An 18,125-nucleotide genomic window follows, 5' to 3' on the forward strand; every position below is an offset into this window, starting at 1 on the left:
CCACGCTCAACAGGACAGACTTCATACCAATTTGGCAACTCAAGACTGGGTATCCATGAAGTGCTGTGAGCCATCAACAGCAGCAGCACTGTACTCCAGCACAATATACCTGGCCTGGCATATCCCCCGTTTAACCATTACCATCAAGCCAGGGGATCAATCCTGGTTCAGAGAATTCAGGAGGGCATACCAGGAGCAGCACCAGGCATACCTAAAAATGAAGTGTCAACCTAATGAAGTTACCAAACAGGACTACTTGCATGCCAAACAGCATTAACAGCAGGAGATAGACAGAGTTAAGCAATCCTGCAACCAAGGGATCAGATTCAAGCTCTAGTCCTGCCACATCCAGGCATGAATGGTAGTAGACAATTAAACAACTCAGTGGAGGAGGCGGCTCCACAATATCCCCATCCTCAAATGAAAGAGGAGCTTAGCACATCAGTGCAAAAGACAAGGCTGAAGCATTCGCAACAATCTTCATAAGAACATAAGAAATAGGAGGAGTAGGGCCATCTAGCCCTTCGAGCCTGCCCCGCCATTCAATAAGATCATGGCTGATCTGAAGTGGATCAGTTCCACTTTCCCGCTTTCTCCCCATAACCCTCAATTCCCTTGTCTATCAAAAACCTATCTACCCGTGACTTAAATATATTTAGCAAGGTAGCCTCCACCACTTCAATGGGCAGAGAATTCCAGAGCCAGCAGTCTCAAGTGGATGGTCCATCTTAGCCTTCTCTTGTGGTCCCCAGAATCTCAGATGCCAGTCTCCACATGATATCAAGAAACATTGAGGCTAACATTCCGAAAATAGCACTAAAGACTTGTGCTCCAGAACTTGCTGCTCCCCTAGCCAAGCTTTTCCTGTACATTTACAACACTGGCATCTACCCGATAATGCAAAAAGCAGCGCAGGTATGTCCTGTATAACAAAAAGCAGGACAAATCCAACTTGGTTAATTACCGCCCCATCAATCTGCACGCGATCATCAATAAAGTGATGGAAAGGGTCATCAACAGGGCTATCAAGCAGCACCTGCTCAGTAACACCCAGTTTGGGTTTTGCCAGGGTCACTCAGCTTCTGACCTCATTATAGCCTTGGTTCAAACATGGACAACAGAGCTGAATTCCAGGGGTAAGATGAGTGGCAGCCCTTGACATCAAGGCCACATTCAACTGAGTGTGGCATCAAGGAGCCCTAGCAAATTTGGAATCAATGGGTATCAGGGGGCAAACTCTCCACAGGTTGGAGTCATACCTGGCACATACAAAGATGGTTGTGGAAGGTCAGTCATCTCAGCTCCAGGACATCTCTGCAGGAATTCCTCAGGGTAGTGTCCTACGCCCAACCATCTTCAGCTGCTTCATCAGTGACCTTCCCTCTGTCATAAGGTCAGAAGTGGGGATGTTCAATGATTGCACAATGTTCAGCACCATTGACGACTCCTCAGATACTGAAGTCCATGTTCAAATGCAACAAGATCTGGACAATATCCAGGCCTGGGCTGATGAGTAACACTTGCACCACACAAATACCAGGCAATGACCATCACCAATAGACACACTAACCATTGCCCTTGACTTTCAATGGTGTTACTATCATTGAATCCCCCACTGTCAACATCCTTGGGGTTACCTTTAACGAGAAACTCAAATTGGACTCGCCACATTAAACACAGCGGCCACAACAGCAGGTCACAGGCTAGGAATACTGCAGTAGCTCACTTCCTGATTCCCCAAAGCATCTGCAAAAACATGAGTATTTTTGCTGGAGGAAGGGGCAGTGCCTCAGAATGGTGTGAAGCAGATTGTGACCCTGCGAATGAACAAGTGTGACTACAGGCTGGCAGTAGCACCTTTATCTTGGAGGTCTTGGGTTCAAGCTCCACTATGAAACTTGACCACAATCTAGACCAATTGAGAAAATTCTACATAGTCAAGAGATGCAATCTTTCAGAAAAATAAACCTGTCCTATTCAGCTGGATGTGAATCATTTCATGGCACTACTTGAAATAGCAGCAAGGAAGTTCTTGGTTATCTTATCCGTCAACCACTAAACCAGATTACTTGGCCATTTGTCTCACTGTTGACTTTGCTGAGTGCAAATTAGCTGCCTATCATACCCATACTTCAGAAGGTAATTCTCAGGGTGTGGATTACTTTGGGACACTGAGGTTGTGAAAAATGCTGTAAACATGCATTTTCTATGTGCAAATGGAAATTCATAGGGTGCACTGCTTAATAACGCCAGCAAAACTATACTATAAAGAACACAAGGCATCAGCTAGCAAAGTGTACTGCACATCCCCTCAAGGTTGCAAAGGTTTTATTAAGCAAGCAAAATTGGCTAGAATTTACTGAAAAAAATGTCAACACATTCCAAAAATACAAGCAACTAGCTACTTGTTGGAGGAACAGGATCCTCTGAATTGCAAATCACAAGCATCTGATGATTTGGAACACTCCTTCAATTTTTTGAAAACAGGATCATTAACCTTTGCATCAGTTTAATAAATTCTTTGCATTTGTACATTCAGTATTTATTAGACTTAAAGAAGGTTAAGTCTAGTAATTCAGTGTAAGTACCCTTTTTAACAATATGATAATTGTTAATGACTGCCAGTCTCTCTTGACCGGAAATGAATAATATTAAAATAAACTGGAGAGTCTCACTCCTTCAGAATCTTTTTGGTAATTTCTAGGTACCAATTTCGTGAAGATTTTAAAATGCAATTTAAAAAAATCCCTTGCTTTTCCTTCACCTTTTTTGTTTTCATATCTTTTCAACCAATCTTCCTTTCCATCTCTTATCTTTCTATATTTGATTTGGCTTTATAGCTCCCCCTTCTTCATTGTCTAGTCTCTTTTCTTCCACCAATCCTTAAATCTAATTGATCATGGAGGTATACTGCTGATCCCACTGCTCATTAAGGTCCCAGGTGCCCTGCTTACTTCACCAGCAATTTGAGATAAATAGGGTGCTAATATTGTCATACAGTGCAGAAAAAGCTCTTTGGTCCATTGAGTATGCACCAACAATAATTACCATCAAACACACACTAATTCTATTGTCCTGCCCTTACACATTATCCTCGAATGTTATGATATTTCAGGTGTTCATACAACCTTTAAAAAAAATTTGGAAGATTTCTGGCCTCCATTACCTTCCCAGGCAGAGTATTCCTAATTCTTATCATTGAGATTCTTTTTCTCAAACCCCCTCTGAATCTCCTGCCCTTGTCCTAAAACCACCCCCCCACCCACCCCCCGATGACTGACCGCTCAACCAAGGGGGACAGCTGCTCCTTAATTGCTAAATTGCTCAAGTGGTTAGCACTGCTGCTTCATAGCACCAAGGACCCAGGTTCAATTCCCAGCTTGGGTCACCGTCTGTATGGAGTTTGCATGTCCTCCCCATGTTTGTGTGGGTTTCTTCCAGCTGCTCTGATTTCCTCCCACATTCTGAAGAAAATGTTGGTTAGGTGCAGTGACCCAAACAGGCGCCGGACTGTGGCAACTAGGGGATTTCACAATAACTTCATTGCAGTGTTAATGTAAGCCTTACTTGGGAATAATAAAGAAACTTCAAACTTTTTTTGTCCATACCCCTCAAATTTATACACCTAAGTGAGAACATTTATTGCAGCGTTTTGTGGCTACAGAACACTGGACAATGCTACAGGGAATTTTTTATCTTTTGTTTACAAATACAAGTGTTTTCTTAATTAAGAGAGATTGTGTTGGGATAGAAGCTTGCAATTTGCTTCACCACAGCCAGTGCCACAAACTGCAACTACAATGACATCTGATATAACAAATGGAGGCATAATTTGTAATGGTAATATCCTTATAGTGAAAATTTGTGACAGCCTAGGGATTTAACATTATGTTCCTTCTCTTGACCACCTTCAACTGTTTACCTATAGTCAAATCCAAATTCCTTCCTATCTAAATCAAAGCACCTTTAATAACTTCTTCTGTTAATTGCTAACCCATTTGATTTTATTACGTTTCATTTATTTCTGATATTTATCTGATTTATCTCGATAATGTCAAATACTGTTTCTGCTAAACCACTCATCTCAGCTTCTGCTCAAAATTGAACCACAACTCCTGTCCAGCACTTGCTGCTTTCAAGTCAACAACATTTCATTTATGCTGATACTCCTTTGGAATTAATACCCCAAAATGAGCAATAATTGAGTGAAGATATTTCGCTAGTTTGATGTTGTCTGCAATAAAATACTATTATATATATAGAATTTTTTTACATTATTGGAGATGTTTGATTCTCAGTTATAACAATGAATGTTGGTGGGAATTTGAAAAAATGATGCCCCATAAATAGAGTAAAAAGGACCCATTTTCAGCGCAGCTGTTGGTGCTACTAATGAAAAAATACAGAACTTTTCAGCCTGAAAACTGATCTGAATAATCATTTCATATTCTACATCCAGTAGTGAGGAAGTTGACAGGTGGATGGCTAAAAATGAAAAACTCAAACTTGAATCTGCAAAGGTAACATGACATTGATATCTTTTTCAGATACCTCAAATTATTCTACTTTTGCTAGAGAAGTAATTTCATAAAAAGTGTCATACTTAATTGCAACCTCATTAAACTGCTCCACCACCAAACAGCATTATAAGCCATTAAAACAAAAAAAGTCTAAGTAGAGGATTTAAAATTAAAAAAAGGCACAGATTTTCATACAAGTCTGTCAAAGTTCCTCGAAAAGGATGCTGTTTATTTAACATGTGCTTCCTCTCTCAATATTAGATAAGAGATGGATCCATTTTAGGCAATGATGGACTCAACACAGTAAAATGGTCGCTGCTAAAATCTACACAAAATGAAAAAAAATTCTTATCTTCAACTTGTCCAACTAAAACAATTAAGTTACACCTCTTAATAATAACCTGACAATCAAACATCAGTTTCAGCACCCCATGTTTAATTGCTTAAGGAAAGTTCCACTGCCTCTCTGCCTTTTGTTCGTGCTGTTTTAACCGCAATATTATGCAAATTGAAGCTCGTTTGGAAGAGGGCAATCATAAAAGCTTTACATAGAAGATAGCAACTTTAGAAACCTATGGAGGGGAAATTATTTGATATTGTTTCAATACACATTACTGGATATAGTTACTAGTGCACATCACGGCTCAGATTTCAAGTGGCAAGGATTCTGTTTAAAATTGCAAGTTAAAAAGAAAAACTTTCAAGAATTAATATTTAGAAAGTTGAAATACAATTATCCAATATAACCCACCTCCCAACTTTTAGGAATTGGGTCACTGAAGAAATTGTCAATCACTTCCAGTTCATCCTTCTCCACTACCACAAATCCCTGGTCCTTGGCATCTTTCCCATATACTTCTGGTGACCACTGAACAAAGAATGCATACAGGTGATCTACCCTGGATCAGAGAATGAAGAGGGAAACGATATTAACATTGGTTACAGCAACGATCCAGAATTTGGGTTTACATGCCATTTGGTTATCTGCTGTTTCAGTGAAGTTACTTCTATGTTGTAATACATTTTTTGAGAAACTGAACATTTGCATGAACTTAATCTTTTTAACAGAAACAGTAACTATTTGCACAGCAACTGCAACATTAGCCACAGGAACAGACGAGTGTAATTTTATACTATGAAACAGACTGGAGCCTCAAGGATTCCCAAGAATATGCAAGATTAGGCAATAACCTACATAGATATGACACAATTAATGGGCAGCATTTAATTCTTAAACTTAGAAATAACATTGGGCAAAAATGTATAGTGAAAATAGTCAAAGTAGTGAGAAAATAACTTCAAAATAAAAGTGAGCTTTTAAAACTAAATTAAAATTCTGGCTCCAGTATACAATTCATCACACTTAAAAAATTGCTCACATTCACTCAATTTCCCCACCCAAACTAAGCTCCTAGCAGCTCACTACATTTCCCTGTATTTTCACGCTCCACATGCCTCCGAGATGCTCTTTTTCATTAGATGTATCGCACGAGTCAACTTCCTTAAAACATGTAACATCCTTACTCTATTCATGCACATTCAATATCTTAAAGTTACCCTTAAAATGATAAATCTACATATTCTAATATCAAATGAAAGAAGAGGAACATTAACACGTACAGGTCACAGGTGACAATGTAACAGGGAACAAAAATCTGATGCATTTTCCATCCACCTTGTTCAAATACTATTTCCAAGTACAGTGCGCTAATTTAGATGTACTAGTTTCCAGCTTTTTGTATAGGCCATATAATCTTCTTTAGCTAAACTGCCATATATTGTCAGTTTAATGTAAAGCAAGAATTAAAATTAACTCTGCCAGTTTACCGGAAGGCTTGACATTTTGCAAACAGGTCACCAAGTCCTGTGTGTGTTATGAGGAATGAAAATCTCCAATTTACTTTCTCACAAAATTAACCCAGAAGGGGAGTTCTTCACATGTAGGTTGAAAGACACAATGTAAATCTGTTCAGTGTGATTAAAAATCCGATTTTGGCAGCTGTAATTAATGACTTCATCTGAGACCAGCAATGTGGTATGATTAATTTTTTTCAAAATTATTCAATTTCTCAGTCAATCTTTTCAATAAATTAAAAATAAAAGCATTCAAATTATAAAAAGCGAGTGCTTAAAGTTTCACTTGCTGAACTCCCAATTTATCCACGTAACTTTGGAGGGAGGATAAGAAAATAGTACTTACTCTCTAACACTGTAACCAAGGCCCATTTTAAGTTGCAGCTAAGTTATGTAGAGAAATGCAAAGTTTCTGCCGTTTAGGTGCAGCTGTGTTGAGTTCACGTTCTGCACTAAGCTACAGCTGGGTTCAGATCATACTTTAATGAAAGCTAAACCATTTGGTTAATACTTGAATCACTGCCAGTACAATCATATTTCATCAGGGAAGTACGTGCATCCTAAAAAGTTGCTTATTAATCACAGCAGTCTGCCAATGTTCTGGACATTGTATAACCTTGACAATTCTGAATTGGTCAGATTTCAAGCACGTATTTGGCAAAGTGCATGCTTACACACTTGTCTGATGTGACTTTCCCAACTCAATTTAACATTATAATTTTCGCAGATACTTTTCCGATTAGCATGGAAAAATTATAGGGAGTAGGAACAGAAAATGCTGGATAAACTCAGTAGATCTGACAGCATCTATGGAGAAAAACAGAGTCCAAATGACTCTTCTACAGAAGGTCATGGGGGAATTTTACTGAACACAAAATATATAGTCTGAATTATAAAATATTTTGTGGAGTGTGGTGGCACTCTGTAAAGAAGGCTGTGTGTGCCTGTGTGTGTTCATTATTAATTAAATTGGGGGAAGTTTAATAGAGGCAGCTTGATTGTAAGAGCTGAAAAACAAAAGGGTAAAGATGCAAGATTCATACATCTGTAATGAAAAGGTTATGGTGAGATTGGATATACAAAAACAGGTTGGAATTAAAATTTGCATCACAAGGTTAGAAGGGATTTGACTTTTGAGCTGTTGAATTTCAATGGGCAAGTTTCAAAGCGACAAGAAATTTTAAGCAGCTTACAAAGCTATATTAAAGCAGTCATAAAGCAAGAAAACAAGAAAGATTTTCCTATTTGAAAAAGTTGAGATCAAACAGGTGTTTGAGGACAATGAAATTTGAGATGAAAGGGAAAAGATATTTAAGGGAAGAGGTTTAGATGAGTTGTGGGATTTGAAAGCAGATCCATGCTGAGAGATGGTGTGAAAGCTGTGATTTGGATCAGCCATCCAGTCAAGCCAGAATAGTCTTTGCTTTCAGAAAGCAATCTACTTCTGAACCCCTCTTTTGGATCTCCACTTGAGGATGGAAATGGTTGAATTGTAGGATATACTTTTATTAAAGTGACAGCAGTTATTTGACTTGCGTATTATTTTTAGTGCTAAAAATATAATAAGGGGAGTTGTTGCCAAAAATGCAGTGTTGTGTTGTGATCAAGTGGGTTTGTTGGGGAGTTGTCCTGCAAAACTGTTTTAACTGTGTGACTTCAAGCTTATGCACTCAAGTCTTTTCCTTGTTAATAAATCTTTTAATTTTTAAAAATCCTGAAGGTGTTACTGGAGTGCTATGCTTTTGGGATTAGTAGCCTTTTCTTGTTTTCAAAATATAAAAAGGGCTGTGATTAGTAAGACAGGCTTCCTCATTAGATAATATTTATAGTCATAAAATGCAATTTCTCAATTATCACAAAAACTGGGGTATTTACACTTCTAGTGTTGCACCAGCATTGAAGTTGTAGTTAAATTTGGAATCGTCATCAGCCTTCCAACTGTATATTTCTGTCAGGCACACTTTGGGTGTCTTAACTTCCCAAATAAAGCCCAAACTGCTAAATATTGTTGCTAACTCATGAAGGGTGACAGCAGAGATGGACACTGAATCAATATCCTCATCTGCCTGCTGCCTGTCAGCATTTCATTAAAGAGAATAAGTTATGATAACTGGGGGAGAGTTGAAGAAATCTTAAAAATCAACTAAGCCTTGGATAACAGAAGGTCGTTTTACCTATCTAGGCTTCTCAATCCAGTCCATGCATGATCACATTAGACACCAACAACCCCTCCGAGCCTTTATTGGAAGACAATAGTAGTTCTTCACTTCTTGAAGTCACAAAGTTTATTGTACAAGATCCAACTGGACAGTTCGTTAGTTTTCACAAGTAAGCATGAGCAGACATGGAAGACTTATGTTCCAGAATTTGCTGTGCTCCTAGCTATGCTGCTTCAGTACAACTGCAACATATGGCATCTACCCAGCAATGTCGAAAACTGTCTAGGTATGTCTGTACACAAGAAACAGAGCAAATCCAATTACGTCCCTCATTACCTGTCTACTCTTGATCATCGATAAAATTATGGAAAGGGTCATCAGCAGTGCTATCAAGCTGCATCTACTCGGCAATAACCCACACACAGATGCTCAGTTGAATTCCACCAGGGTGATGCACCTCTGTAGCCACGTTCTTTAAGACAATGATGCAAGCTGTCAGGTCCAGCAGACTTGTCAGCCTTTAGTCCCTTTTTTTCAAGAACTTATTCTCAAGTGATCATGATCAGTTCAAGTTCCATCCATCCTTTTGCTTCAATGTTCTACCATTCTTGGGATGCTAAATGTCTTCTACTGCGAAGACAAATGCAAAATACTTATTCCAAGTCTCTGCAATTTCCTTGATTCGTATTATTAATTCTCCAGTCTCATCCTCGAATGAACCAATACTAACTTTAGCTACAGGCTTCCATGTAATGTACTTCCAGCAACGTTTACTATCTGTTTTTATATTTTTTGCTAGTTTCTCATACTTCAATTTCTCCCTCCATTACTTTGTCATCCTTTGCTGGTTTGTAAAAGTTTCCCAACCTTCTGGGTACCCATTAATCTTTGCAGAATTATACATCTTTACTTTCAATTTGATGCCATCATTAACTCCACTCACCTGAAGCAGCAGTACTTTGAAAGCTTGTGATACCAATTAAACCTGTTGGACTTTAACCTAGTGTTGAGAAACTTCTTACTGTGCCCATCCCAGTCCACATCGGGATCTTAACATAACTTTTCTTTAGTTAGTCACAGATGGTGCATCCTGCTGTTATATATTATTGTTAAAAGTTAAGAAATATCCACTTAAATGTCTGCCACTGTTTCTCTTTTAACCTACGTTCCTATTCAATATCCCAGTGGATTTGCTGACCAAAGACACACAGCTTGGTGCCTGTGACTTTCCCTTTGTATGTATAACAAACAGAATCATGTACCTGTGGGATGACAGCCAGAGATGAAAATCCAAGTGCTTCTGCATTCTGGCGATCTCTTCAGAACTAAATGCAAGTTGACACCTTGGCAACCAACCCATTTGTGACCCGCCTGAAACATTTATACACAGCCAACTGTGGGACCTTTGAGGGTCTCTGGTGATGCACAGAAAGGAACCAGAGGAAAAGAATACAGAGCAGTAGTGACTTTCAGAGTGGCAGGCGATATACAGCAGTAGGTCCAGCTGGGAGTGCTTCCTCTTCAAGGACATTGCAGTTGTCTATGGCCACCTACCTGTCAATCTGAGCCTGTGGAAACACCACTTTTCAAACAGGTCAAGGAAGTGGAGTCTCTGTAGACTCTCATGTGGGCAGTGTCTCCTTTTCCCCAAGTTGTCCATCTGTAGATTCCACTGTGGCACAAACTGCAGCTGTGGATTCTGACCATCTTCTACATCCAATATCCTATCAGAAACATCCACAATACTACCAACCCATACCCCAAATCCTGATGCTGTTCGTTTGTAAACCTCCAAACTTCCCAATAAAACTCTGAAAACATCTACCAGGTGGAATTGATAAAGTAACAATAAGGAGAACCTTTATCAATAATGAACAACCTCAACTTTAAACCTATAAAGCACCATTCAATCTCAGCCATTTCATGGGTGTGGCCAGAGTCCTGGGAAACCTGTGCTGTAGATGTTAAATTACTGTTGAAATCATTTGAAAAAAAATCTGATTATCACATGCTAATGAAGAACTCATCTTTGCCAAGATTACTGACAAGAAGCTAATAGTGACTCGGTTTGACCTGAATGTGTATATGTTGGGAACTGGTTGCTGTTGCACCAGTAAGTTTTACAATTATAACATCCCACTCTCCTTTGGGGGTTCAAATCCCCTTCACAATCAGCAATAAAAGAGTGACAATAGTGAAGAGATTCAATAATCCATGGTATGAACTACCTTATTTCTAGATGTGACTGGGCATCCTGAATGATAGGATATGCAATATTCTCACTTTTGGCATGCAGGGTGGAATGGATGGCGCCTTCTTTTGTTTACGTGTCTCGTGATAACACTTGCTCTGGTGGACTGCAGCACTGAAAAACTGGCAATGCAAGACCATACATAAATGGACTGATCTACCAGAGTCCCCAGCTTTGCATGGTTAATTACACCAAAGATTAACATATGGAAATTATCCTTTCAAAAAGAGGCTTGCATTTATACAGCTCTTTGAGATCTCAATGCTCCACAGTATTTTGCAGCAAATTACTTGCTTTAAGTGAGGGGAAGCAGGTTGTCTATCAGCCCGTTCCTGCCACACAAAATTGGCTCCTGACCATCAAGATCCATGGTGAGCCTCTGGATAATGTGGATCATTTCCCATACCTTGGGAGTCTTCTCTCGGCATGAGCAGACATTCACGATGAAATCCAGCATCAATTCTAATGCACCAGAGAAGTGTTCAGATGCCTGAACAGAGTGTTCAAAGACCGAGACCTGAAATCCAGCACCAAGCTCTCAGTTTTCTGGAGCAGCTGTAGTCCCCAACCTTCTGTGTGCATCAGAAACATGGACAATGAACAGAAGACATCTCAAATGACTGGGGAGATATCACCAATATTGCCTCTGCACAATCCTGCAAATTCACTGGCAGGGTAGGCGCACCAAAGTGAGCAAAGTTACCCAGGGCAATATCCCCAGTATCAAGGCACTATTCACCCTCAACCAGCTGCAAGGACAGGCCACATTCTCTTCATACCCGACATAAAACTCCCAAAACAAGTGCTTTATTCTGACGTAGTGGTAACTAACCACCAGGAAGGCAGAGGAAATGCCACAAGGACACTCTAAAAGCCTCCCTATGTTAAATGCAACATTCCCATCGACATGTGAGAAATCGCTCACCTTACAATGCACAAACCAGATAAGAAGCGTCCGTGAAGGCACCAATCACCTCAAGCGTCACCAGGTAGAGCATGCAGGGGCCAAGCATAAACAGCGGAGTGCAGAATCCAGAATGTCCCATGCACCCATTTTAGCAAACACTACCTGTCAAACCTGTGGCAGACTCCAGGATCGAAATATTCAACCATTGCAAAACTTACCTCCCTGGAGGGGAAGCAAGTCATTCTCGACTCAGACTGCTAAAGACTAATGCAATGTTAGAGTCAGTGCAGCTCATTTTGCAAACAGCAAGGATCAACAGCAAATGACCATAACCAGATATTGCTCTGGAAGTGTGTTGAGGGATAAATATTGGCTGGGACAACTGGAAGAAAACCCTTGGTCTTCTTCAAAAATGGAAGAATGCACGTAATAATTTAACTTAAGGAAATTTCCAGATGATATGGAGATGCAGGCGTTGGACTGGGGTAGGCGCAGTAAGAAGTGTCACACATCAGGTTAAAGTCCAACAGGTTTATTTGGTAGTATGAACTTTGAGTGCTACTGCTTCATCGGGTGATGGTGGTGGATGTAAAGGACATCTCAGTGTAAGTTGGCAAGTGCAGTCTGTAAGGGGCAATTATAATCTTAAAATACTGCATTATAGTAATAGTAGCTTTTCCTAAATTGGTTAATTTAGAAAGGTAACTGGGTTTTTCTTTGCATATCTTCCAGGTTTAAAGTATTATGGTAATAGAATTCCTATTTTTAGCCATGCCTGACCCCACCAAAGTGCATCCCCCAGTCTTTTTGTTCACTGTGCTGAAAAGCAAGCCAAACCTTGTGACTTCTTTCATAAAAAAATAAACAGGCCATTTTGCCCAGCAGTCCAAGTTGTTTATTCTCTTAATTCCCCAGTCCCCATATCTTGATTTGATTTAGTATTGTCACATGCATTAGTATTCAGTGAAAAGTATTGTTTCTTGCATACTATGCAAAGCATACTGTTCATAGAGAAAGAAATGAGAGCGTACAGAATGTAGTGTTACACTCATAACTAGGGTGTAGAAAAAGATCAACTTAATGTTTGGGACTTTAACTTTACTAATATTGATTGGAATAGCTATAGCTCTAGCTCATTAGAGGGGTCAGTTTTTGCACAAAGCGTGCAGGAAGGTTTTTTGACTCAGTATGTAGATAGACCAACTAGAGGTGAGGCTATATTGGATTTGGTTCTGGGAAATGAGCCAGACCAGGTGTTAGACTTGGAAGTTGGTGTGCATTTTGGTGATAGTGACCACAATTCGGTTACGTTCACCTTAGTGATGGAAAGGGATAGGCATGAACCTTGGGACAGTAGTTTTAGCTGGGGGAAGGGTAATTATGAGGCTATTAGGAGAGAATTAGGAAGCATAGGTTGGACTAGGAGACTACAGGGGCTGGGAACGTCCGAAATGTGGAGTTTATTGAAGGAGCAGCTACTGCGAGTCCTTGATATGTATGTCCCTGTCAGGCAAGGAGGAAATGGTCGAGCAAGGGAACCGTGGTGCACTAAAAAAGTTGATTCGCTGGTTAAAAGGAAAAAGGAGGCTTATGTCAGGATGAGACTTGAGGGCTCAGGTAGTGCACTGGAAAGCTTTAGATTGGCTAGGAGGGAGCTAAAGAGTGAGTTAAGAAGAGCTAAAAGATGGCACGAGAAGACTTTGGCTGATAGGATTAAGGAGAATCCTAAGGCGTTTTATAGATATGTTAAGAACAGAAGATTGGTTAGGGCAAGATTAGGGCCAGTTAGAGACAGCAGTGGGAAGTTATGTGTGGAACCGGAAGAGATTGGAGAGGCATTGAACCAATATTTCTCTTCGTTATTCACGCAGGGAGACATAAATGTAGCTATGGAGAACACTGGGTTACAGGGTTGTAAACTGGATAGTATTGCAGTTGATAAGGAGGATGTGCTAGATATTCTTGAGGGTTTGAAAATAGATAAGTCCCCTGGGCTGGACGGGATTTACCTTAGGATTCTCTGGGAGGCAAGAGGCGCGATTGCAGAGCCTCTGGCTCTGATCTTCAGGTCGTCGTTGGTCACAGGTATAGTGCCAGAAGATTGGAGGGTAGCGAATGTTGTCCCATTGTTTAAGAAGGGGAACAGAGACTTCCCCGGGAATTATAGACCGGTGAGTCTTACTTCTGTTGTGGGCAAAGTTTTAGAAAAAATTATTAGGGATAGGATTTATAGTTATTTAGAGAGTAATGAATTGATTGGAGATAGTTAGCACGGTTTTGCGAAGGGTAGGTCGTGCCTTACTAACCTTAATGAGTTTTTTGAGAAAGTGACCAAAGAGGTGGATGGGGGTAAGGCAGTTGACGTGGTATATATGGACTTTAGTAAGGTGTTTGATAAGGTTCACCATGGAAGGCTTCTGCAGAAAATGCAGATGTATGGGATTGAGGGTGATTTAGTTAATTGGATCAGGAATTGGCTAGCAGATAGGAGACAGAGGGTGGTGGTTGATGGTAAGTATTCGTCATGGAGTTCGGTTACAAGTGGTGTGCCTCAGGGATCTGTTTTGGGGCCACTGCTGTTTGTAATTTTTATAAATGATCTGGATGAGGGTATAGTTGGGTGGATCAGTAAATTTGCTGATGACACCAAAGTCGGAGGAATGGTAGATAGTGAAGAGGGGTGTCATAGTTTACAGAGAGACTTGGACAAGTTGCAGAGCTGGGCCGAGAGGTGGCAGATGGAGTTTAATGCGGAGAAGTGTGAGGTAATTCACTTTGGCAGGAATAACAAATGTGTAGAGTATAGGGCCAACGGTAGGACTCTGAATAGTGTTGATGGACAGAGGGATCTAGGTGTATGTGTACATAGATCCCTGAAAGTTGGGAATCAAGTAGATAAGGTTGTTAGGAAGGCATACAGTGTCTTGGTGTTTATTGGTAGGGGGATTGAATTTAGGAGCCGCAACGTCATGTTGCAACTGTACAAAACTCTGGTGCGTCCGCACTTGGAGTAGTGTGTGCAGTTCTGGTCCCCACATTATAGGAAGGATGTGGAGGCATTGGAGAGGGTGCAGAGGAGGTTTACCAGGATGTTGCCTGGTATGGAGGGAAGGTCCTACGAGGAGAGACTGAGGGATTTGAGGTTGTTTTCGTTAGAAAGAAGGCAGCTAAGAGGGGACCTTATTGAAACATACAAGATGATTAGAGGTTTAGATAGGGTGGACAGTGATAGCCGTTTTCCTCGGATGGAGAAAGCTAGCATGAGAGGGCATAGCTTTAAATTAAGGGGTGGTAGTTATAGGACGGATGTCAGAGGTAGGTTCTTTACCCAGAGGGTGGTGAGGGATTGGAATGCCCTGCCTGCTGCAGTTGTAGATGCGCCTAGTTTGGGGGCGTTTAAGAGGTCCGTGGATAGGTTTATGGATGGAAAGGGATTGGTTTAGGTTAGAGGGTCATTGCTTTTTTAATTGGTCGGCGCAACATCGTGGACCAAAGGGCCTGTTCTGCACTGTAATGTTCTATGTTCTAATGTGAGGTAGGTCCATTCAAAAGCCTGATGGCAGTAGGGAAGACGCTGTTCTTAAGTCGGTTGGTACGGGTCCTCAAACTTCTGTATCTTTTTCCTGGTAGAAGAGTATGTTCGGGGTGCATCGGTCCTTAATTTATGCTGGCTGTGTTTCCAAGGCATTGGGAAATATAGAATGTCAGTGGGTGGGAGGCTGGTTTGAGTGATGAACTGAGCTTCCCTCACAATACTTTGTAATTTTTTTGCAGCCTTGGACAGAACAGGTGCCATATCAAGCTGAGATACAACCAGAAAGAATGCTTTCTATTCTGCATCTAATCAACTAACAAACATGTACAGGTATGATCTCTGCTACAACCATTAACTCAGTGTATTCCACATCTTCATAACCCCATGAGTGAAAGAAAATCTTCTGCCCTCTGTGTCATAAGCACAGCCCCACATTCGGAGTCCTACAATTACTGCAAATAGTTTGTATCTTTATCTCGTCTTATATTGAATCTGGGTATTTGCTCAGGGTCAATGAACTACAGATCAGGCTGATTTGACTGGTGTAATGCCCTATTTCCAGTCAGGCTGATAAATCGGTCAGAAAATTTGTAATAGTTTGTCAGCAGGACTGAGTTGGTTTAAATGAAGTGACATATGTTAAAACTCCCAAAAGGGCTGTGGAACACTGGAGACACTTTACTGGTTTACAATGTGTGGTTAAATTTAACCAAGCACTCAATAAAGAAGAATGAAATCTTGAAGTATCCAGGGGAGCTCATCCACCTGTCAAATAATGTTTATGTAGCTAGAAATTAAGTTGATATATTTTCAAAGTAGCAGCACATGCAGATAATGCCTTTTGATTTGTACTTTTATACCATTCTTTTAAAAATTTGCCAACAAATAAAAGGTCGGGTAAATATTAATTGAATTTTTGTAATAAGTTTACCAATAAATATTAAGTATTTCATTAACCTCAAGCCCTATGTTAATAAAGTCTTACTGCACTAGAAACAAATAAAGGACTAATTTTGTCATGTGGAACATACGCCAGTGGCCTTTCTCAAAAATATTCTCAGCTTCCTATGTTCAGTTTTCCAGAGTGACACCCTGAGAATCATCAGCTTTTCTGAGTGTGAGGATGACGAGAGCTGGTACCATTGCTGAATTTGAGGGTTGAAGGGTTAGGAGTGGAAGCAGGAAATAGCAAGAAAGGCAAAATACATCTCTGGCAAATCCGCTCTGGGTCATCACTTTGCTTTATATACATCAAATGATGGTCAGGGACTTTTATTGATTCAAATTTCATAAAGCAACTGACACAGATAAGCACTCATTCCTCCTCATCCCCCAGCCATACCTCCATGTTGGGAGGGAGACACTCTCAGACATATAATTATGGGTATTTCTGACAATATCATGAAATGCTGATGTACTTTGTGATAACCCCCACAAGGTCCATGGGGCAATCCCTGTGGGGCTTGCTGAGTCTGAGCTCCCTGGTAACATACATTGCCCTGCCCAGCTAGAACTCATTACTTGAGCCTTTTAAAAGGCAGGTCCAGGACAGCCATGTTCCTATCCCGTTGGGCTTCCTGAGCTTTTACATACCTATGTCATCTGTTTCAATGATTGACCACATATTAATATGCATGTTGACTCAGTCATTATCATTTGGTCCCTTCTCTTACAGGAAGAAAGTCCCTACAACAGAGCTGAGAGCCAGACAACTGGCAGAGGACCACTACAACATCCTAACCAAGTGACCTCAGATTCTTTTTTATTTGTTCTCTGGCTGGGCCAGCATCTGTTGCCCATCCCTAGTTGCTCTTGAACTGAGATACTTGCTAGACTCTTGCTAAGAGTCAACCATATTGCTATGGATTTGGAGTCACATGTAGGTCAGACCAGACAACGTTGGCAGATTTCTTTCTCTAAAGGACACTAGCAAACCAGGTGGGCTTTTATGACAATCAATATTTATCGCATTCAAATTTCACCATCTAGGACTCAGATGCAGGTCCGCAAGGCATTGCCTTAGGTCTCCGGATTAGTAATCCGATGACAGCACCACTGTGCCACTGCCTCTCCGGTAAAGACGGTCAACAAGATAATGAGCATCACTGCTATGGAGCTAGTGGCACTAACTCAGCTAAGGCAATCCAAGATGATAGTGCATAAAACAGCAACTAGCTTTCTCCACTCATTCTTCCCTTCATCCTGAAAACTGACATAAAATTAAAACTGATCATGGGATGACTATGCACCTTCTATTTTCTCCCCCCCACCAGCAGCCATCTCCACCCTGCACCTTGTCAACTTTCCAATAATCATGGAATGCCCATTGCTCAGCCACTGCAACTTCAGGCAGAAGGGTGAGAAGGAAGAAAGCTCAGAGGAAGAAATGCCATCACTTGACCTAGCATCGCCACCAACTCAGATACTGGTACTGTGTTCAGACACTTCTTTAGAATTATGATCTCAAAGTGGAGAGTCACCAAAATGGGCTGCAGCCATGCCAGAGAAATAGGTCAGCTTGTGAACTAAAGTCCACTGGAGGGATTTATATCAGTTCTGCTACATGGGACTCAGACAAGGGCCTACTGTGGCTGACTACAGAAGAACAAGGAACATATACACCAAGATACTTGGTGCACTGGCAGGCCTGCCAAATAGCCTACAGTCACTGAAAGAAGTCAACACCAGGTTAAGATCCAATAGGTTTATTTGGAATCACAAGCTTTCCGAGCACTGCTCCATGAGCCCTTTGGAGACTCTTTTGTATTATTGATATACTGCTGGATACAGGTGTTTAGGAAGATTTTGTCTTTGGCTTTTATTGATTGATTTTGGCCAAATGATCTGTCATAGGAATATGAAACAAATGGACTGCAAAGGAATGGTGGATCCATGTTGA

At 40.7% G+C, this 18,125-nt stretch overlaps 1 protein-coding gene across 10 annotated transcripts in view; it reads right to left on the bottom strand.

Moving 5' to 3' along the window:
* The window catches only part of LOC145345010 (nuclear receptor coactivator 7-like), an 87,202-nt gene that overhangs the window by 8,412 nt on the left and 60,665 nt on the right, over positions 1-18,125 (bottom strand). For 8 of the 10 annotated variants that reach the window (XM_080192508.1, XM_080192512.1, XM_080192507.1 and 5 more), the window contains one exon: positions 5,272-5,419. The exons of 1 other annotated variant lie outside the window; for it this stretch is intronic. In XM_080192508.1, the coding sequence (XP_080048634.1) occupies positions 5,272-5,419 (148 nt within the window). Of the gene's footprint in view, positions 1-5,271; positions 5,420-6,720; positions 6,836-18,125 lie in introns of those variants that run through there. One more of the 10 variants, XM_080192514.1, reaches the window with a different exon arrangement.

Source organism: Carcharhinus amblyrhynchos, chromosome 7 (genome assembly GCF_965287045.1).
Source record: "Carcharhinus amblyrhynchos chromosome 7, sCarAmb.v2.hapA, whole genome shotgun sequence".
NCBI classification, from domain to species: Eukaryota; Metazoa; Chordata; class Chondrichthyes; order Carcharhiniformes; family Carcharhinidae; genus Carcharhinus; species Carcharhinus amblyrhynchos.